General features: G+C 38.3%; 1 protein-coding gene across 4 annotated transcripts in view; it reads left to right on the top strand.

Annotated features, from left to right (window-relative positions):
* Window positions 1–23,817, top strand: part of SOX6 (SRY-box transcription factor 6) — a 442,494-nt gene that overhangs the window by 343,834 nt on the left and 74,843 nt on the right. For 3 of the 4 annotated variants that reach the window (XM_065883041.1, XM_065883044.1, XM_065883042.1), the window contains 3 exons: window positions 10,577–10,726; window positions 16,950–17,133; window positions 20,215–20,402. In XM_065883041.1, coding sequence (XP_065739113.1) covers window positions 10,577–10,726; window positions 16,950–17,133; window positions 20,215–20,402 — 522 coding nt within the window. Of the gene's footprint in view, window positions 1–10,576; window positions 10,727–16,949; window positions 17,176–20,214; window positions 20,403–23,817 lie in introns of all 4 variants that reach the window. The other variant, XM_065883043.1, reaches the window with a different exon arrangement.

The raw sequence follows: 23,817 nt of genomic DNA, 5'->3' as shown, positions 1-23,817 counted from the left end.
AATCTGCAGGCTGAAAATGATAGTTCGTGGAGGTGACTCTGAAACAATGTAAAACATTTATTTGAATTTTTAAAATACAGCAGAAAATATAAGAGTCAGGGACGAATAGGATAGTTTGCATTATTTCTTACCGAGTTTACTGGATCACTTAAAAGTGAATTCAAAATACATCCTTGGGGCTTCCCTGGTGATGCAGTTGTTGGGAGTCCGCCTGCCGATGCAGGTGACACGGGTTCGTGCCCCAGTCTGGGAGGATCCCACGTGCCGTGGAGCGGCTGGGCCCGTGGGCCATGGCCTCTGAGCCTGCGCGTCCGGAGCCTGTGCTCCGCGGCGGGAGAGGCCACAGCAGAGAGACCCGCGTACCGCAAAATAAAATAAAATAAAATAAAATAAAAAATACATCCTTATCTCTCAATATTTATTAAGAATGCACATTTCATGTTATTATTATTTTTTTAAGATTTATTTATTTTATTTATTATTTTTGGCTGCGTCAGGACTTAGTTGCAGCACATGGGCACTTCGTTTTGGTGCGCGGGCTTCTCTTTAGTTGTGTGTGGGTTTTCTCTTCCCTAGTTGTGGCACGCAGGCTCCAGGGCATGTGGGCTCTGTAGTTTGCGGCCTGCAGGCTTTCTAGTTGAGGCGTGCAACCTCAGTAGTCATGGCACGTGGGCTTAGCTTCCCAGCGGCATGTGGGATCTCAGTTCCCCGACCAGGGATCGAAGCTGCGTCCCCTGCATTGTAAGGCAGATTCTTTACCACTGGACCACCAGGGAAGTCCCTCGTGTTATTATTAAATATGAGATTTAAAACATAAATCTGTGCATTTCATTGTAGGTATAAAATTTTGTTCATTAGCATAATTCTAGTGTTCAACCTTCCAAAGTCTCCTGAGAAATTATAAGCCAGTTTAAAACAGTTTACAGTTTAAAAACAGTAAAAACACTTTCATATAATAAACACATTTATTTCCAACCAGCAAAATTTGTTCTGTCCATTCATTAAAGGGAAAAATTAGCATTTAGAAAATATTACACTTTCATGCATTTTTTCCCAAATATATATTTATAACAATTTAAAAACTTTTTTCATTGCATACTTACCCATATTTGTCTTCATTCTGTGTTGTTTCTGGAGGCTTCCTTATGGATGGAAATCAAAAGGCATAGAAGCTGGGCAGTTGTAGAATATTTTTCAAGCAATAGCATCTGGTTTCTTGGCAATCATCATGGACCAAGGCAAGGCAGCCCTGGCATATCTCCAGATTTTCCTGTGGGTATTGCTGAGGGATTTCCAGGTCTACCATGTTGTTGTAATGGTGTTTCCTAGAAACCCAGAAACTCAGAATGGAATCCAAAGTCTGTCTGATAGTACACAAAGTCTGCATGATCTGGCCCCCTTGCTATCTTTTTGACACCTGACCTATTACCCTTTGCCCAGCTCACTCAGCTGTAGCCACACTGGCCTCCTTGCTGTTTCTCAAACATTCTAAGCACAAGCACACCCTTGGCCTTAGGACTTTTCACCTATCCTTTGCTTCTGCCTGCGATGCTATCCCCAGATAATGACCTGGTTTGCTCCCTCAGTTCTTTTGGGTCTGTATTTAAATGTCCTCTTCTTTTAGTTTTTCTGACCTCCTCTATATTTCTTGCATAGTACCTGGCCAGTAGTAGCCACTCAATAAATAGTTTTTGAATGAGCTTGAACTGAAATTCACCTTTCAGTTACAAAGAAACAATGCTTTTAAGTATTGGGAACCTAACATATATTCATTTACTGAAAGTATTTTATTAAACTCAGCACATGCACTCAAATATATATACCCACTGAAAAATTCCTTGTGACTTAGTTTATGGGAAATAATGCTTGGATTTCACACCCAACTTCTGGACTCATTGATGAGTATTTATATCCTATTGGTACAGTCAAGATGCATTTGTTTAAGACTTCTCTGATGAGCTGTGGCTTTGCGACTAGAGCTATGGCTTTGCGACTAGAGAGTTAAAGGAGCATTACAAATGCAAGCTGTACCACTTGGAGCACATTCAGAGAGCTGGATCTCTTCAGCATTGCCTGCCCAGCTCTTGGAAACAGAGGAAAACAGTAAGATTCATTCCCATAATGCCTATTTCCAACTGCCCTCATTATCACCTCTTCGAATATCTTGCTTCAAGAACCAAATTACCAGTTGTTTCAATGACTGCACTTTTATTTCTGTAAATAAAGCATTATGTATTTACATATTTTTTTTAGCACCCTGAAAGAAAAGATACTTGGAAGAAGCAGCGAGAGATTGAGTTTTCTTGCTAAAACTATTGGGGGTGGATTTGTTTACTTTTAATTATTTGCACTGGGCAACTATGTTCCATAAGGAAATGCTCTTCTGAGTGCATTCCAATATAATTGGTGCAATCAGAGAATGAATTCTGATTTTTTTTTTCATGGCAGACGACAGGGTGCTCTGTTATTTGATGGGTTCCCGATTTTTAAAAATATTCTCTTTGTTCAAGGGTAGGACCTTTGACCTGAGCCTCTTTCCTATTCTTTTTTCTGTTTTTCACAGCTTCTCCTCTCCTCCACACCCAACGTATTCCCCCTATTCCCCGTCCCATTAGCACAATGAGTTATGTCAGAGGAGCAAGCTACTCAGTGCTTGGGAAAATAGGCAAGATGATCTCTAGCCAGGAAAACTCTTTTTTTAATTCATTTTTCTTTACTTGACATTCTTAAGCCGGCTGCAGGGGATAATGAAATGAATTAAACAGGTCTTGGCTCTCCAGTGGCTTACAATCAATGCTTGTCCCATTTTTCTCTTGGTTTTTTGTGGGAAGACAAATGGCAGAAGTCTCAAAGGGGGTGAAATAGATCTGCTCTCACCTGAGACAAATTTGTCTCTTTATTTATTTTTGCATAAACTTTAATTTTAAACATCTGTAGAAACCTTAATGTAATTATAATTAACTATGGTTAATTATTATTATTACTATGGTTGCATTTAAAAATGTGTACATTTTAAGACAAATATTAAAATAAAATTCTACAACATAAATCATTCTTGGGTGCCCAGTGATGACTTTTTAAGTACATGTAGGATGAATTTCTCTTTAAATCTTAGGGGAATGGTGGAAAAACATCTCTTTTATGTAGTCCAAACTAAAAGCTCTGATAGAAAGTACAAACTCTATTTGCAGTTAGTTCCCCAAGAGAACAGAACACAAAGAGAAATGAGTCCTTGTGAACACCAAATGGGGAAAATAGGGAACCTTGGGTTCTAGATTTCTTTCTACCCACTGCTCACAAGTTGGTATGCTTATGCAAATCACTTCCTTTTCTAGGCTTTAGTTTTCTTCATCTGTAAAGCAAAAGGATTGGATTAGATCATGTATACAATTCTTCCTTCTGCTAACATTGTGTTATCTGGTGTTTCTTTGCAAGAAAATCAATGCATTACATGGTGAATTCACATGCTTATTGGTCCAAAAAGACAGAAATGAAGAGAACTGACCTCCACCTCTGGGGTTCTTTTTGAGAGGGTGTGAGGAAAAGTATACTAAGAAGATGGTGTGGGCAGAAATTATAGTAATTTTAAGAAGACAGAGACAAGGTAAATGAAGGGGTTTTAATGGTCCATGTTAACAGAGCATCTATTAATTGTCAGGCATTAAGTTAGGTGCTAGGAACATAAAAGCAAATAAGACTCAGTTCTTCCCTTAAGGAACTCATAATTTGGTGAAAGTACACAGAGATAGAGAATGAGATATAGTGGGAACACAAAGAAGGCAGTGGTCAGGTAAGTCTTTAAGGAGAAGGTGATTTTTGAGTTGAGACTCAAAAGATGAGTAGAATTATGATAAACAAGAGGGGTTAAAAGGAAAGGAAAATATGGCAATAGAAAAATATGCAGGAGGGGCAAGGAGATTAACTTGGAAATTAACCCAGTATGTGACAAGTGGGAGTAGTAGTTCTTCCCCTATTCCTCCTCTCACCTCCTATCCTCACAGCCAATTTTCTTTGGTATCAAATATTAGGGGTATAGCTAAACAAGTAGCTTCTATGCTGAAAACAAGGACTTCAGTTCTTTCCTTCCATAAAACCACAGCTATATTTCCTGGATCATTTTGTTGACATTGGAGGTTTACGAGAAGTAAAAGTATTTGTGATCGCCTTCAAATTATTTTTAAGCTCTCTCCCCCACCCCTCTTTCAGTCTGTAGTGACTTGTTACTGACCCAGTTTCTTCCCTGTGCTGAACAAGCACTACATCCAGCGGCTTAATTACCCCTGTCTCCATTTTACCTTCTCACAGCCTCACAGCTGAACTTATCCAGCTTTATAGCATGCCTTGCTTGGTAGGCAGAGGAATGGTCATCAGTATTGTTTTGAGAGGGTAACAAAATCCAGGATATCCCTGGAGAACTGAGCCAGGCTTGGGGCCTAGTGTTAGGCAGCATCAATCAAGTAAATAATGACATTTTCTTAAGGTTGCCGCCTTACCCACCCTGCTTGTTTCTCCAACAGCTCCTTATTGTGCCCCTGAGGTAGTGTCAGGGAAACATAGCAACAGCATCTGAGTTAACCTGGGCTAGAGGCCTGGGGTTCTCAGATATTACTCGGAACCATAGCAAATCAGGTAAATATAAAGGTGAGAGTTGAGATCTTCAAGTTAGTGCCTATTGAATCTGTTTTTATAGAATAGCATTTTTCTCTTTTCTTCCTTTCTTCATTATCTACCAATAGGCAAGTTGTATTTGAGGGAGAATTTTGTTTTCTTTCTCTCTGGGTCAGATTCCAACAGGCCACTTTAAAATGCCCTTTCTAATTGAAATGACAAAACACAGGAGAATTTACTCCAGAGAGAATACAGCAAGTGAAGTTGTGCCTGCTTTTTTACTTTGGTTTCCATATACTAGAGCACACTGGTGCCAATTTAAAGCCCCTGTCAATTTCTCTTTCTATCAGGTTCTCCTATTTCTACCCATAGTCTGCATTGTTCTCTTTACTTTATCAGTCTGATAAACATGTCACTAGGGTATTTCAGGCGTCTTCTATTATGGCTCAAAGATTGGTTGGAGCGGGGAGTTTAGCTAAAAATTGTGCCCCTTGCTCCTTCAAGGTGGCTGGTAGTACCCTTAACTCTTCTTTCTCCATTTGAGGATTGTGAAATGCCATTTTAGAAAAAGTAGCTGTGAGACATCTGGAAGATGTCAAAAGAGCTCAGAAGAGCAGCAATATCAGAATCTCTCTTCTTGGACAATGATTCTTGTCTGGTGGTCAGGAATAGGAAATGCGTTTCATTGTGATTCACTGTATAGCTTATTTTAACATATAAAAGCAGAAAGCACGTGGGCTTTAAAGTGAGACTGACTCTAAAATAGATAATGATTCCTATCACATATAACTATTTTGAAGATGAAATAAAATAATAAAGTAAAATACCTAGCACAGTACCTGACTGAGCTGGTGCTCAATATATGTTTGTTGAATTAACACACGAATGAATGGGGGTGATGACTGGATGAGTGATTATGTGAAAATCGTGATTATGAGAATAAAAGGCCTTTCACCTTTTTTTTATGGTGCTCTCCTTTGGAGATCTTATGTGATTTTATCACAGAAAGCAGGTATAAAAGAATATATATGTATTTCACATTATGGGAAATATTAGATGCACTGTGACACCATCCATTATAATTTGACGTAAATCTGACTCCTTGGGGGGGGGAAAGCATGCCTTTCTTCCCAAATACAATAGTGTTGTAAAATGACCCTGACACAAAACATTTCTTAGGTCTTGGCCATAGGCCAGCGTGTGTACTCAAAGACACTCAAGAATTTTACCATAAGGCTGAGTTTGGTTGGTAGGACCTACTGTTTTGTGCTGAATCTAAGCAGACTTAGTTATTAAAGTGTCACTAGAATCCAAGGCTAGTCTCAGGACACAGAACTCCAGAAACACTACTAGAGGTAATATGTATTTGTGGGTTTGTGAGATCTTCATAGGACTTTCTTAATCCTATGCTTAAAAGATTGGCCAATGAGGGGCTTCCCTGGTGGCGCAGTGGTTGAGAGTCCGCCTGCCGATGCAGGGGACACGGGTTCGTGCCCCGGTCTGGGAAGATCCCACATGCCACGGAGCGGCTGGGCCCGTGAGCCATGGCCGCTGAGCCTGCGCGTCCGGAGCCTGTGCTCCGCAACGGAAAAAAAAAGATTGGTCAATGAGTTAGTGATAAAGCATAGAAGAGTCTTTGTGTCTTGGTTCTAGTTCATTGCTCTTTCTAGGTACTTCTCTTTTGGGGATAAAGTCTGAAATTATTAATGTGGCCTGATAAGACCCTACCCCTCTTTCGCCTCTTCTCATGCAGCTCTATGCTCACTCAGCAGTCGCACCACGTTGGCCTTTTCTAAGTTCATCGAAAAATGTTACCTTCTTTCCTGCCTCAGAGCCATAATGATTGATGTGTCTTCTTTTTGGAATGTTCTTTATCAACCTTTCCACATGGATAGTTGTTGAAGCATTACTTCCTTAGAGAAGCTATTCTGATCCTTGTAGTCCTTCAGGCTACATTAAATACCTATGTTAGACAGCCACCTGACATTCTATATTTTTCTTTCTCAGCACTTATTCTAACTGTAATTCATAGTTACTACCTAAGCATTTATTTAATACCTCCATTAAGGCAGGGACTATTTCTGAGTTGCTTGTTGTTGCACCTCCATTGTTTAGCATGGTGTTTAGTTAATAGTACACATTTAATAAAGATTTGCCGTTGAAAATTTCATCTGTACTGGAAATGTGCTTGAAAAGTACCAAGGTTGGTTCATATATCCATTTCTACTTTAAACGATAATGCTGGAATGAGAGCTAGAGAATTCTTATTCTAGCTCCAGCACTAACTATACGATCGTGGGCGTGCTACTTCTGTTCTCTCGACCTCAGCTTATCAGTGTAATGAAGAGGTCAGACTAGACTAAATGATCTGTTAAGCCCCTTTCAATTCCAGGTACTAAGTATGTTATTGTTCAGCTTACCAAAATTTTAGTGCTGGCTACTTTATTAAAACTGAACTAATAATAAAGGTAGGGTTTATTTAGCCATAAAATAGTAAAAGCATTTCTTAAAGTGCTCCTATAAAATATGAGTGATTTTATAATTTTGAAAAATATTTAACAAGGCTCATTTTTACATGTATGCACTGCATGTCTTTATGTATTTTGGATAAAGAGACAATTCAATATCCCAAACAACCACTGAACATTTTTCAAAATTGAACTGGAAGAACCTATACTTACAAAAACAGTCTTCACCAAAGTATAAATGTTTAAAGGACTTTGGCTAAGCCTGTTATAAGCTTTACTGCATTGTTGATTTTTTAAACCTCAATGTTGTTTGGAAATTAATATTCATTATTATTGTCATTATGACTATGAACTGTGTTCTGAGAATCTTACATGGAATGACTTTTGTAAATGCTTATGTAATAGTTAATCAGAGTTTAACCTTTTTCCTTCCTAAACCATTAGTTTTCAAAGGAGTTTTCTAACTTAAAGCTATTTATTTGAATAACTAGTATTTTATATTCTTTCAGCAAAGGATGCAGTAGCATTTAGGGAAACTTTAAATTTATAAGTAACTAGGCTGAGAAGAAAAATTAGTACTACAATTTGTGTTAGAAACGTGTAAGATGGGTTAGTGAAGCTAGCAGTTATTGAGGAGCTATCTAGTCAACATTCTAAAAATGACTTCAAGAGAATAATTTCTTGTAAAACAGTATAATTTAATTTGCACTGAATTTATTTTCCTTTTATTTCTTAAAACTCAACACCATGAAATTATTCATTACATTTACAATAAATATAATCGTATACCACTGCTGTTGCCTCATTTATAGAGAGAATATCTCTCCTCCCTAACATCCAGGGATTTTATATATAGCACATTAATTCAGAAAATATTGATTGGTTATCTCTTATTTGCAAGTCACTATTGCTGATGCTAGGCATTCAAAAATAATTAGGTCGGGCTTCCCTGGTGGCGCAGTGGTTGAGAGTCCGCCTGCCGATGCAGGGGACGCGGGTTCGCGCCCCGGTCCGGGAAGATCCCACATGCCGCGGAGTGGCTGGGCCCGTGAGCCATGGCCGCTGAGCCTGTGCACCCGGAGCCTGTGCTCCGCAACGGGAGAGGCCACAACAGTGAAGGGCCCGCATACCGCAAAAAAATAATAATAATAATAATTAGGCTGATCATGACTTCAGTCAGCTTACAGTCTATCAAGCATGATAAGACATGTGCATAATTAAACACAAAGTTAAAAAAAGGGATAAGCGTTGCAGGAAAGGTGCAAATCAACTGTTAAGGATCTTTATCTTCCATCTCCTCCAGAGCTATATGCTTGTTCCAAGACTTTGAATCCTCCTTAGCTCCTAATACAGAGCCTGGCATATGGAACATATTCAATTAATGTTCGCTTAGAAGATGAGCTATTTGTGAAATTGTTCTGTAAACCTATGCCTATTCAATGAATGGCATTCTTTTCTCCAAGTCAGAGCTAAAGTCTTCAACCTGAAAAGCTCTATACTTCTATCTAAACTAATATATTTTGTTAGGCAGAATGTGAACATTTTTATTTTCATGAGCACTTTCTATCTCTACATTGGACTCTAATTTCTGATTTCTATTTCAAGGCTCATTCTACTAAATCTTATCTGATATTCTACTGTCCAGTTTACCCAGGTCTATGAGTTTTACAGACTGTGGCTATACTTCTTCCTGCCTCTAACATATCAGTAACCAGAAGGCACAAGGAATTCTAAGGAATCAACAGTTCTAAGGCAGCTTGCCTCTCTTAGGTACAAGCCTTTAGAACGGGATGTAAAATAGATGATTGTCGAAACTTCAGAGGGAGCAATGAATGCTACTCTGTTTCTCCAAGGCAACTATATCGTTCAATTATTTTGAAGGATTTCTGAATTTAGTCAGCCTTTTAAAAAATAGATTTGTGTCCAAAGATTTGTTTTTCTGCTTTTCTTCACTAACTGAAGTTCCTTGAAGGACTCAAGATTGAGTCAAATTGACTTTCTTCTGATCTTGTGAATCGTGAGGTAAAATGAAGGCATAAATGATGTCTAAGGACTCCTGTCTCTCGAAGATTTCCTGACTCTTTAATACTCAATAGTAAGGCATATTGGTCATGATACCAGCCACCATAGAGCCAGTACTTTTCCCCTCCGTTCAGTGTAGAACTTTTCTTCACTGGCCCAGCATCCACCCCCCACCCCCGCGCCCCACTCCCTTTGAAGACACCTGGATGGATTTTAAAGGAAAAAGATATAAAAGGAAACAAGGAAAAAGGAAACAAGATAGTCTTTTCTTTCCCCCGAAGTTCTAGCAGTTTGACTGACTCTTACTTGTGAATTTTTCTTGCCACTGAGTCATTGCACATACAGAATTATGAAACTTTAATTTCTTTAGAGGCTTGTTATATTAGAAAAATTGGTCCAAAGAAAGCAACAATCATGACATAAGCACATCTGGCTCTTGCAAGCTATTCTTTATTAAGCTTTCATTTAATTACATGTGCTGAAAGGTCTGTAATTTTTTTTATTTGTCCATCTGAATGATAGTAATGCTGGAAATTACATACAAACCACCTGTTTTTCCCCCCCTACTAATATGGCAAAGTTTGAGCTATTTTCTCCGTGGTTAATGAACTAGGAAGCTTTCTATTTATTATGATAGAAATATGACTATTAAGGTAGTCATAATCTTGATGGCTTAATTCTTGATGGTAAGAAGAAAAGAAGATATTTGAATGGCATTTTCAAGCATGGAATTCTGTTAAAATTGAGGTATCTGAATTCTGGTTAGCCATAGCAGATTAACACATTCACTTATCACCAATTTCACCCCAAAGCTGATAACTCTACAGTTAAGGATTTCACATCCTGTGCTAGGAAAAAGAAGCTTGATTTTGTTCCCCCACAAATCTGGCTATATTCTCTTTTGGATTATGTTATATGCTGCATAGAAATAAGACTCTGAGGAAGGAGGGACTGGCATTGGGCCTCAGGGATCTTGAGGGCAGCACTCTTATCATCCAGAAGGGTCAGCATCCCCAGAGAAGTTTAGTCAGTATTGGATTAGAATGATGTTCTTCCAGAAATCCCTAGGAAAGTTTAGATCAGTTTCTTAGTTCATAAATATTAAAATTACATGAATGGACATACCGACTTTTAAAGAACTTTTATGAAGATTTTAGGTACTAGGAAGAATATTTGAGACCATTTAGTCAAATTCCTTTTTGTATGATTGAAGACATTGAGTCCTAGAGCAATTCAATCCTTTGTTTAGGGTCATAAACTTATTTCTAGAAGGACCAGGAACAGAATAATGACTCCCATATCATTGCTCTTTCTTTCTGTTATACTGTTTATTCTCTTTCATTTTCCTCTTTTAAAATAGTGAAAGAGAAATTGCAAGGCTGTCAGAGAAACAGTTATCTAACAATACGGTAAGTTTTTTTTGAAACTCCATTTCAGCTGCATTTAAAGAGATGATGTTTGTCTTCCCTCTTTTGCAGCAGCTCTATGCCGCTCAGCTGGCCAGCATGCAGGTGTCACCTGGAGCAAAGATGCCATCAACTCCACAGCCACCAAACACAGCAGGGGCAGTCTCACCTACTGGGATAAAAAATGAAAAGAGAGGGACCAGCCCTGTAACTCAAGTTAAGGTATTTGCTTTGCAGGATTATGGAAACAGTTTGGAAAATAGCTTCACAAGAAAGGTAGTGAACCAGGCTGTGTTGGGAATAAACGGCAGGAAGCAAAACAGCCTAAAGGAACCCCAAAACGCTCCTCTTTATTGTAAATTTCATGATTGAGCACTGAGAAACAGGTGTTTCCCTTTTGATAACAATAGTGCCATATTGTGAGATCTTCACCTATATCTGCATACTTACTTCTCAAGAATTTTTCCCCTTTGGATTCTGGCGTTTATTTTTTAATGTTCATTGGCATGAATGGCCATGGTTTTATTACCAGTCTTTGTCATAGTCTTGTGACACTTCTCTCTAACTTCCTTAAACAGGTGGGGAGCCAACGTACAGTGCTAGAGGAGGAGGATCTCAAAACTTTAGATTGACAAAATAGAACGCAGTGCTAGACTTTATATGGTTTGTTGATAAAGCTCTCTCCTTCAAAAATAGTTATAAATGTGGTGGCTCTGAGGAATGAGTGGTGTCATAACGTAATCATGCTTTGATGCCATATATAGTTGTGATAGGATAAACAAGATTGCCCAAGTTATGACTGAAACATTAATAGATCCTTTCCTCACTGATTTTCAGTATCTTAAAATGGGGTAGCCAGGAGGTGCTTGGTGACAGAGGGGAATTGATGATCCAGTCTAACTTTGTGCTGCAGCTGGTACTTACAGGCTTTTGCGATTGCCTTTGCTTCCTGTATTGAATTAACAAATTCAGACAGCTCAAAGAAACAATTGTTTTGTATCACTGACTTACCTACTTTACGGGATATGTTAAGCACAGATGTATTATTGTAATGTGCCCAAAGTACTGCACTTGGAGAAATTTTGCAATTATTTTTAACTCATTACATAGGAAACATCTAAGGCCAACAAAACAGCATTGAAGGCCACAGAATTACTGAAATTGTTTTATTTTCTAAAACTTGCAGATAGGGACTTTGAGATTTCAGAAAAGCCCTTAAAAAATATGGATCCCAAATACCAAAGATAAAAGAAGTAAACATAATTAGGATGGATAGTTCTGCCAGTGCCCACCCAAAGGAATTAATTTAATGCCACCCATGCCTTTAGATTCTCCAAAGAAGTAGATGAACATTTATGCTTTGTTGTTAGAAATATTGAGATATGACAATAGGCGGTTTACATTTAATAAGATAGTATTAACTTATGGAAACAGACTATTTATTTTGTGTTCCAAGAGTTTCTTTTTGTGAATAAGAGAACACTACCACTCTAACCAAGGCACTTTGTTTAATTATAGTTGTTGGAGTATAAGCATATCAAACATCAGTGACTTGAGGTATTGAGTATTAGATATTTTAACATGAAAAAGTCATTTTATAAGTGGGTTGGCCAAATGGAACTGCACCAAACCAAGCCTTTACTGGATGAGTAAAATGTTCCCTGGTTAGATTCAAGTTTATATTTGCTTTTACCATTCCAGTTTTGTGGGCCAACTGAATTTTATTACTCACTTGACCACATGCAAATTCTTAGGGAGTTCTCTATATAATTTGACTTGACTATACTTTATGTTAATAACAAAGGAGGCATTTATTATACTTATTAGACTGTTTATTGTATGTGTGAGTAAAAATATATAGACCAAGACATAAAGCAAATGTTTTAAATTTTTAAAATAACTCCTACCTATTATTACAGAAGTTCTGAAAATAATCTTATATTTTGCTAATTGAAAGAATTATGGTCACTAAAATATTTCATGTTTCTCTCTGTAGTCATTCTTTCCCTCTGTACATAACACGACTACGTGACATAGGGCATTGTTAGCTGAAGGTAACAAAAATAAAAAATAGACGGTCTTCCTTTCCTTTTTTCCCCCAGAATTTTTATTTGCTATAATTGTCAACATCAGCAGTAAGGATGTTTCTGTTCAAATGTCAGTTCTGTCACTTTTACTAGATGTGTCACCTTGGGCAAGTTACTTCTTTCAGCCTTAGTTTTTGCCTCTGTAAAATGGAAGTTAATATTTTTACGGGTCTTAAATGAGATAATACATCTTCTAGAATATAGTGACTATTCCATAAATGTTAGTATAGCGATGACATTGATGATAATCTGATGCTAATAAAGAAGATGGTGGTGGGTGGTAGTAGTGGCTGTAACTGAACTATCTGGTTGTATACCGAGAGAGATCCTAAAAGAAACCTAGAAGATTTCCATTTTAAACCATTATGGAGGAACAGGGATTTACTTACTCTCCAAACTTAAACAAGTAAAACTCAAGACACAATATATAAAACAGTAGTTTCAGACATTTCCAATAGGAGTACAGGCCAGTGACCCCTGATAGAAGAGAAACAAGTGAGGCAAGCAACACAGTTGTTCCATCTTACTGTCTAGAGAGAATTTCCAGGCAATAGTGCGGGGGCGGGCGGGTGGGGCAGGACGTGTAGCCACATGCAGTTTGGAAGGCTTCCCGAGTAGAGAGACAAGAGTTCAGAGTTTAAGGATGCCAAGTAGATGGAACTTGTGAGGTAGAGTACCAGAGGAGGGAGCTGTATATAGAGAGAGAGCACTGGAAATCTGCAGAAGGTTCCCCTGTATTTAGCTGAGTACTGATCAGCATTTGCATGTGAGGAAACTATCTGAGGCCAGGGAAAAAGACCAGATGTAGCAGACAAAACCATTGCAAGGTTCACAAAGAACTGAGAATGGTTTGTGTTCCCACTGGCCAGACTGGAAAGATCACTTGACACATGGGCACCAAGTAGAGTCCCCAGCAGGATATTACCTCACTAGTGGGGCCAGATTATCCCTAGATTAATGACTGCTCTGGACCTGCCTAACAAAGCTTAAAAGTAAGCCTAGTAAGGCTTTCCATGTCTCAGAACAAAGTCCACAAATACTTAAAGGAATATACAAACTAGGAAACCCAACACTGTAAAATTCACAATGTGGAGCATGTATTCAATAATTACCAGGCTTTCACGGAAGCAAGAAAATATGAACAATGATGAAAAGAATAATCAGTCATTAGAAACAACCCCCAAAATAACACAGATGATAGAATTAGTAGATAAGACAGTAAAAACAGCTCTTACAAGGGACTTCCAACTATAGCCAAGTGAAGAGGTAAGCATATCTGCTCCTGTTCACCCACAAAGTTTCTCTTGGGCCAGGACAGGCTGTGAGGACCAACAACAGGCCTGCCATTGTGGAAAGGGACTGACTTGACTGGGAGTTAATAGGTGCTTCCCATGCTCAGTGGCATTGTTGGTGGAAATGGCAATTATTGAATTATAAGAATAAATAATAAATTAGAATATACAATCATACCTTTTTTATTTATTTATTTTTTATAAATTTATTTATTTTTATTTTTGGCTGTGTTGGGTCTTTGTTGCTGCATGTGGGCTTTCTCTAGTCGTGGAGAATGGGGGCTACTCTTCGTTGCGGTGTGCGGGCTTCTCATTGCGGTGGCTTCTCTTGTTGCAGAGCACAAGCTCTAGGCACGTGGGCTTCAGTAGTTGTGGCGCGTAGGCTCAGTAGTCATGGCTCGCGGGCTCTAGGGCAGAGGCTCAGTAGTTGTGGTGCACAGGCTTAGTTGCTCCGCGGCATGTGGGATCTTCCCGGACCAGGGCTCGAACCCTTGTCCCCTGCATTGGCAGGCAGATTCTTAACCACTGCGCCACCAGGGAAGTCCCATAACCTTTTTTATTGAGCTTCATTTTATTGTGCTTCACAACTATTGCACTTTTTACAAATTGAATGTTTGTGGCAACCCTGCATAGTCAGATGATGGTTAACATTTTTTTAGCAATAAAGTATTTTTTAATTAAGGTATATACGTTGTTTTTTTAGGCATAATGCTGTTGCACACTTAATAGACTACAGTAGTGTATAGACGTAAGTTTTATATGGACTGGGAAACCAAAAATTCATGTGACTCGCTTTATTGTGATATTTGATTTACTGCAGTGGTCTGGAACCAAACCCATAATATATGTGAAGTTTGCCTAATATTCAATACTGAGTAAAACCAGGTGTTATAAACTCCATATATTCAAGAATATAGAGGAAAACATGAACATTATAGAACAAGACATGGAAAACTTATATTGAATGTCTGGAGATGAAAAATACAGTGTTTGAGATGAAAAGTACTCTGGATTAGTACTGTTTTGCAATAGCAACAGATTAGATATTATAGAAGAAAAGACTAGTGAACTTGATGACGTAACAATGAAACTGTCCAGAATGAAATACATAGAAAAAAGACTATCAGTGCTGTGGAACATCAAATGGCCTCATATATGCAACTGGAGCCCCAGGAGGAGAAGGAAGGGACAGAAAAATATATTTGAAGAAGTAATGGCTGAAAATTTTCCAAATTTGAGGAAAACTCTGAACTCAGGTACCTTATGAAGCTTAGTAAACCCCAAGTAAAAGAAATGTGGAGAAAACTAACTAAATACCTAGCTTATAAATCACTATTATTTAGATAGGAGTAAAGGAACTAACTAGTCTAATATCCTTTGAGTTCAGAGCAAAGGCAGGTAAATTGTAATTAAGCATATCAGATAATTTTGACATTTGTAATGGATACAACTGTGTTTCCTGAGAACCTATCCTATGTCTGGATAGAGATAAAAGTGCATTGCACCATAGATGTGCCAGATTACTTATTTCCTACCAAGACAAACAAACAAACAAAACAACAGAATGAAGCTAGGGTATCCCTACATTATCAAGTGACTTATTTTAGCTGATAGTTTAGTAGAAAAAGGGCCTGGGATTTGGAGCCCAATAAACTATAATTCAAATTTTGTCCCTCCATGTATGACTTTGGACAGTCATTTTATCACTCTGACTGCTTCTTCCTTTGTAAATTTAGAATACTACTGCCCAGCCTCATAGAGTTATTGGTAGTTAAATGAGCTAATATTTGTGAAAACGTCTAGCACGGTGTTAGTACATAAAGGTTCCTCTGTGCATGTTATTTTCGTTTTCTCTTTCTAATCCTCCTTCCTGAGTACTGTTTTCTGGCATCCCTTTTTGTTCCCTCTTAAACAGTGACCATTAGTACTGGAAGAGACCTTAGAGATCAGCTAGAATCAGACCCTTTTTTCTATAGATGAAGAAATCGAGCCCAGAGAGGTCACATGTTTGCCGCAGGGGAGAAAGTTCAGTTTCCAAGCTCTACTGTGTGTTTTAAACAATAACATTAAAAGCAAGTTCTCTGTGTCTTCTCAGAAGCAAAACAGGAGTTAACATTTGCTGACAGTTTTATTTTAAACACAATAATGCAGATCTTAAAACTGAACATTTAAATGAATATGCTCATATTACAATTAAATTTCTAGAATGATGGAAGTGTTGTTAAGGGTGTTTTATGGCAGGATAAATGAAACAAAATGAAGGTGAGGAGCTTAGCTTTCAAGCTCCTGCTAAAACCAGAGTTACAAGCCAGGTATTTGAATACTGTGCTCAGTATAGAAAAACAGGCATCTTAAAATAGACATTCTGTAAATATATGTAGCAAAGAATATAAAGAGACATCACTTTAGACATGAAAAATAAATTGTATATAGCATGGTATGTAAAACATAATTATAATGTGTGCTTGCTCTTTGCAAAAATTAATTTTAAACATAAATAGAGACCGGAATATAGACCATGAAGAGTGCCCACACCCAGGAAGCCACATAGAAGCCATGCTGTGGCATGCGGCTCCCTGGGCAAAGGCCCAGAAGAGCAGAGGAAGGCTTTGTGTTTCCATTTTTAAAGTACTTGCTATTGTTTGATTTAAAATATATATTAAAAAATTAGTGGCAGAGCCTATTTATAGTTCCAGGAACTTTTCAGAGAGAATAACACAGAAGCACTACAGAGCTGCTGAAATTTTAAATAATTCTTTGTAAATGCCCTAGGTTAATTTAGATCCCTGAAAACACATTAGGAAATTAAGCTGTAATGTGAGCTAATTCAGTTTTTATTTGGCAAAAAGAATGATCCAACTGCACACTTAATGTAAATAGAAACATAACACAGGGAAATTAATGAGGTTTCCTTCTGATGAATCTTCAAGGGGGTAGATCATTAGCTTCTTTTGTTATTATCGCAGGAGAATGTGGCATTGTCTCTGAGGTATAAAATAACTGTGGCTTACTAAGTGATAATGTGCTTCATTTAAAAAAAAATAATTATTTATGGTAAACTTGTAGGATGAAGCAGCAGCACAGCCGCTGAATCTCTCATCCCGACCCAAGACAGCTGAGCCTGTAAAGTCTCCAACATCTCCCACCCAAAGCCTCTTTCCAGCCAGCAAAACCAGCCCTGTCAATCTGCCTAACAAAAGCAGCATCCCCAGCCCCATTGGAGGAAGCTTGGGAAGAGGATCCTCTTTAGGTAAATGGAAAGGTCAACACCAGGAAGAGACTTACGAATTAGGTAAAAGAAAGCAAAACATGTTTACTGATGACTGATTCTTGTTTCCAAAGTGTTCCTTAGTCCAAGAAAAAAAAAAGTGAAAGTAAATAAAGTAAAAGTAAAATCTTTTCTACTGAAACATAACCCAGTTATAGTGTCTTGGGTGACTTGAACTTTTAGAAAAGGTTATAATATAAATCCTGCTGGGATGGGTTCTTCAGATGATGATGAGTTAGATCCAACACTCACAGACTTAGAAATTTCTGTGTTTGGTCAGTGCTTTGCCACTGAAGGAACTCTAGGCAGATTAAGAGTGAGCATGAACTCTCCAAGGGCCTAAAGGAACCTGGCCTAAAAGCTGCCTGCCAAAAGTCCAAAATTTGTTTGACATTTTGTATTTTCTTTGTAAAATGTTTGTGAATTTTACATCTTATCCCATATCAGTTTTGCATTGAAGCAAATATGAATGACACGCTTGATTGCCATCATATGAAATAAAGTTAATGTCTAGTAAGATATGTCATAGTGATCCTCTGCCTCCTTACATTCTCTGATGTATTGCCGGGTATCTCTAGGGATATTCATACCCAGGTATGAGAAGTATAGAGAAAAAAATGGGATTTGGCATCAGGCAGACTTGGACTGAGAGAGAGCCTTTACTTACTAGCTATGTGACCCTGTGAAAATTATTTAATATTTTTGAACTCAGTTTCCTAATATCTGGAAGGGAAATATTATTACCTAGCTCATAGGTTGTTATGAGAATTAAAAGAGAAAAAAATATATAAAGTGCCTAACATGGTATCTGGCACCCAGAAGGCATGCAATTTAAAAAGACTGGACAACCGAATAGCAACACATTTACATATACATGTGGAATGAGACAGTAATTGGGAAAGCACGAAAGCATGTAGTAGCAGAGAGCCAAATAAATATGAACATTATTGTTACTATGCTCTATAAGTCTCTTAATTTTCAAATAAAGACACAAAATTTCAAAGGGATTAAGGACTAGAACTAGCATTTCTTCACCATATTACCTTCCTTGTGTTGTTGAATCCTATAGCCTGAATTGCTTCCTGTAATAAATAAAATAATGTGTAAGTGTAGCCATTTACAATTTAAAAAACCATTTTGCCTATCTTATCTCATTTGATTTTACGCAATAATCGAATGAGTTAGGTAATATATTATTATTACTCTCATTGTATAATAAATTGTGGTCTTACAGTTAAAATGACTTGCCCACAGCCATGTAGGTATTAATTAGCAGAGTCAAAACTAGAATCCAGGTCCTCTGACATATAACTCATATATTGCTCTTTTTATAAACTCACAGTTGGAATATATGCTGAGCTATGCTGAATCTAAGTGAATCTTCTGATGATGAGATGTAAATCTTCCTCATTGAAATTGGGGACATTAGGATCCATACAGCAGCCTATTCTCTTTTTGAGTTAGGATGCCTCTTTCAGGGGCCCAGAGGTTTTCACTCCAAGTCAGTGGGATTGCTGTGGGAAAGAGAAATGAATCATTTCCAGCATGTGAATATGATTGCTGAATTGTTGAAAGTCGTGAGATGAGGGGGAAAAAAAGCCAACATGAGGATAAATAATAGGCTTGATCTTGAAATGGCCCTCCTATAATCCACTTCTGAATTTTGTTTGGAAAGCATTTGTCTTCTGTACTGAGCATTGTGAGGGACAAAGACGGCTGTTTCACAGGCCCTGCTCTTATGGAGTTTATACCTCAGCAGAGCGTATTCTTTAGATCGTGAGCTAGAAATGAGCTGAAGTAATAGTACTCTTGTCCAGACAATACTGGATAGAATTTTTTTTTTTAATCAGAAAAGCTTCAGAGCAAAAGATATGGGTTTTCTATATCCTAAAAAGTGGCTGTTTAACTTTCTAGAACTTTTCCATAGATAGTGTTGGTGGTATTTTCTAAACTCAAGTACATACACACATGCACTGCACACACATAGACGTGTGATGTGAGCTTGATTGTAGTCTGATTTCCTCTGTCCCTTCTGTCTCTGTGAGGTGTGTGCACACACACACACAGATATACACACATACACACACACACATGCATGTGCTATGAAATGCTCATACCAGGATACATGCAAGCTGATCCCATTAAACTTTATCACAGCAGCTGAAATCTATCAGTCAGCAAGCAATTGCCTTCTTTTTGCCTAAAATTGGAAAGCCTCATCTAAAGTATTAATTTTAACCTACAGTAAAATGCAAGATATGGAGGAAAATTCGTTTAATTTTGAATTTTGTCCTTCTGTGTTGCATGGAATATAATGAAAGTAAATGTTTTCACTTTATTTGAAGCTGTATACTTATGTGAAATCCATTCCCACACGTACAGCCTTACTATCACGAAGACAGGGAACTGGGAACGGTGGGTGTTCCGGTTGGGGGTAGGAAATGGGCTGTCATTCTCTTAGTAAATAACGGAGGCAGCATGGTGAGTAGAATGCTTCACTAACCAGCCAGTGATTGGGGAACAGAGTGCGGTATGTCCCTTCCCACCCCTTCTCTCCTGCAGTGGACATATGAACACACAGATACAGATATCTGCCAAAGGACACATGTAGCCTCACAGATTTTTTTTGGCTGGGCCAGAAACAACTTTGCTGTATTAGCACACCAGATATAATGGTCAGCCTGCACAGATGTCTCTGCACCCATCCCCAGCCCCTTTCTTCACCACTACTGCCCCACTAATTCTTAGATATAGCCAGAATATATATATATATATATATATATATATATATATATATATATATATATGAATCTAGGAACCTTCATCTGTGAGGAGCTGTGTTGACAGAACCCAGATAAACTGAAACGCTGGTCCTCCGAGGGCTAAAACAACCCCAGCACAGCTCGTTACCCTGGACTTCTGTGCTGTATTGCAGTTTTCTTAATAGCAAATGTGTCTCTTCCTTCTTCAGAGAATGTGGTATTATACAGGGGAGTGGGTAGTAGCAGTATTTTTTAAGAGTCTAACCTTACAAGCCTCTAATAATGCATCCTGTATATGCAGATATCCTGTCCAGTCTCAACTCCCCTGCCCTGTTTGGGGATCAGGATACAGTGATGAAAGCTATTCAGGAGGCTCGGAAGATGCGCGAACAGATCCAGCGGGAGCAACAGCAGCAACAGCCGCATGGTGTTGATGGGAAACTGTCTACCATGAATAATATGGGGCTGAACAACTGCAGGAATGAAAAGGTAAAACTTGCTTCCCTCCTTCTCTGGCTCTGCCAGACCCATTGACTCATTTTTATCTGGCTCTTTCCAGGCTCCCAAGCATCAAACTGCAGCCAAAGATTTGGGGTCCTAGCTTGAGGGCTTTCTTGCATCACACTTAATCATTAGTGCTGATTAACAAATACACCCTTTCCCACTTAGTGTGGGTCGCCTCCCAGGTACCCAACCAGGCACCCAACCTACCTGTCTATTGGTGTTTATCTGTCCCATTCCAAAATATTTAGAAATATCTTATAATAAAGGGGATGTATGACGTTACAAGACTATCAGAATATTAAAAAAGGAAGAAGCATATATGCTCACAGTGAAGGCTAATACATGACCATGACTCATCGTTCAGTTTATTACTAAGCTTCCTATCTGCCTGGGCAAAACAGAAAACAAAGCAACTTACAAAATGCATTCATTTAGTTTTTGATTCAACAAATTATTTATCGAGTGCTTATTCTGTAATAGACACTGTTCTAGGCACCGGAGATACAGCAGTGAACAAATCAGACAAAAATCTCTGTTCTTATAGAGCTTACATTCTAATAGGGGAACACAGATGAGGAAAAAATAAGCAGTTAAATACATAATGAGTAATGTCAATAACATCAGGAGGTGACTCAATGCCCTGAGAAAAATGGAAGCAAGTTAAGGGAATAGGGAGTTACAGGATTGTGCTTTTAAATAGGTTGGTAGGGACTCTGCGGAAGTGTTACGGAGTAGAGAGATCTGAAGGAACCCCTGTGCAGACCACATGAAGAGCATCCAGGCAGCGGGAACAATAAGCTTAGAAGCTCTTAGAGTGTAGGACCAGCAACGAGGAGGCCAGCGTGGCAAGAGCAGCTTGAGGGAAGGGAGAGCAGTGGGACGTGAAGTAAAGTGATAGCCTGGGGTAGAGTGTGTTAGACCTGTAGGCCTTGGAAAGGCTTTGTGTTTCACTCTGAGTCCTGTGGGAATTCCTAGACTGGTTTTGTCCAGGACATTGACATGAGCTGATTTACATATAAAAGGATCATTCTGCCTAATGTGCAAGAACAGACTGCAGGAGGTTAAGAATGGAAATAGGCAGACCAGCTGAGAGGCTGTTGTCATACACTGGGTGAAAAATTCCGATTATTGGATGAATGAATGATCCTTGCCATTCCTTGGCTTGTCTCTGCATCACTCCAGTTTCTGCCTCCCTCTTCACATGGCTATCTTCCCTCTGTGTATGTCCCCCTGTCTCCAAATCTCCCTCTTCTTATAAGGACATCAGTCATTGGATTTAGGGTCCACCCTAATCCAGTGTGACCTTATTTTAACTTGATTATATCTGCAAAGACCCCATTTCCTATAGATAAATAGACAGATTATATAATATGTTAAATTATTCATTATTTGCCTCCTCCCTCCTCCACCTTAATTGATCTCTTGGCGGGAGGTTCACACCAGGTAAGAAAGAAACTGTCTGGGGGAATGGTGGGTCTTTTAGTGTTGGTTAAGCCATAAACTTTTATATATTGGAGACCTGCTATGCACATGCCAGTCACCGGATCTGCTCAATCCCTTAGGTGCCCCACTCCCCATTAAGTGCTCCATCTTTGGCAGTGGGCTCACAGAGCAGAGCCCCTCTTTAAGAACTGCCTCAGTAGATGGTTACATATACAGTAAGGTTTCAGGACCACAAGAAAAGAAAAGCCTTGCCCCCAGACCTTTTCTACCACTCTGATACTAGAGATAAACACAGTCAATCTTTTGACTAAGACACTATACTATATACTCAGTGAGCACCATGAAATAGTAACATATTTAATAACTGTAAGATATTTTTTGGGGACCTAGATAGGTAAACACATTTTGGCATAGGGATACTGGGTGGGAAATTGGGTTAAAAGCAAGAGAATGGGTACATGCACCAGAGACCATCTCCTACCTTATGGTTTTGTCAATGGTTAATCCTAAAATTAATATGAGAAGGATGTTAGTGATTTGTTTAACTGAGTCTTTTAAAATTTATGAGTTTTCAAATGACAGTAGTATATGCTTACTGAAAATTCTAATAATACAGACAGATACATGGTTAAAAGCTAATTACCCTCCTCACCCCATTAACTATCATAATGATTCAGAAGTTTTCTTTGCATATGCAAGAAAGTATTAATGAGTTTAAAACTATATATTCTCACTTGGAATGGTAGGCACTGAGTTGTCACTTGCCAGCTGTGTGATATTTGGTACGTTGAATAACTTCTCTGAATCTCAAGTTCTTCATCTGTAATGTGAGGGTAGTAATCTGGGTTACAATGAAATAAGATATAAATGAATATACCTAGCAAAGCTCCTGGTACAGAGTAGGCAATTTCTTATGTTTCCCATAACTTGTAGACTAAACTATGGGTGATCTTTGAATATATAGAACAAATGTACTATTTTGTCACAGATATGAGCTCCTCACATAATAATGGAAGGGTCAGCAGAAGGAAACAGAGTTAGATTTTTCAGAAGTTGGCATATTGACCAACTCACATAGTTAAACTGCTTTCTAACTGAGTTGATGCACAAAACTATGGCAACTTCAGATTTATTAAGTTAGATCACGGTTTCTCACCCTCAGCATTATTGGCGTTTTTGGCTGGAGAATTCTTTGTCATGGGTGGCTAATCTGGCCCCTACTCATTAGATGCCAGTAGTAGCACCACTCCTTTTGTGACAACCGAAAATGTCTCCAGACATTGCTAAATGTCCCCTATTGGGGGAGGGAGGACAACATTACCCCTGGTTGAAAAATCACTGAGCTAAATAAATATATTTAGAATTAATACATTTCAGAAACTTTATTCCACAAAAAACCAAGTTATTTTATTTAAATAATCATACTTGTTTTTAAATTATGAAGAATCATTTACCTTTGATTAATGTTATGAATGAGATATTTCTTTGAGAAATGCATCTAGAAATTTTTGTTTGGAATATTAACATAGAGAATATTTAAAACAGAATGTGTATATGCCATTTAGCTAGGGGGGAAAATAAGAAATAAATTCCATATTGTTGCAGCAACTGTGCCTTTCAGTGAAGCTCCCCCGTCACATTAAGCAGGCTTAGACTAGCGGCATCCTGATAGGTTTGCACTCAACCTAGGAGTAAATTGACACTGGACATCCCTTGCTTCCTGCAGTGACTCTCTCTCTTTGTCTGACACAGTGACCCTATATGGTTGAATTTATATCATTGGTTGAAGTTCAAGCTTAAGACTCTATTAACTTCAAATACTACAGGTTAATTTTAAGTATTTCTCATTGACTTTTTAAAATTCATATGGAGGAAGGAAGTCTGAGGCTCCAGAATAATAACACCTGAATTTGTGTTGGAAGCCATGAGAGAGAGATGAGAGATTAGGTTAAGGTTG

The sequence above is a fragment of the Phocoena phocoena genome, chromosome 8 (assembly GCF_963924675.1).
Source record: "Phocoena phocoena chromosome 8, mPhoPho1.1, whole genome shotgun sequence".
NCBI lineage: Eukaryota > Metazoa > Chordata > Mammalia > Artiodactyla > Phocoenidae > Phocoena > Phocoena phocoena.
The sequence above is the reverse complement of the archived record's forward strand: the minus strand, read 5'-3'. Positions and strand labels throughout refer to the sequence as shown.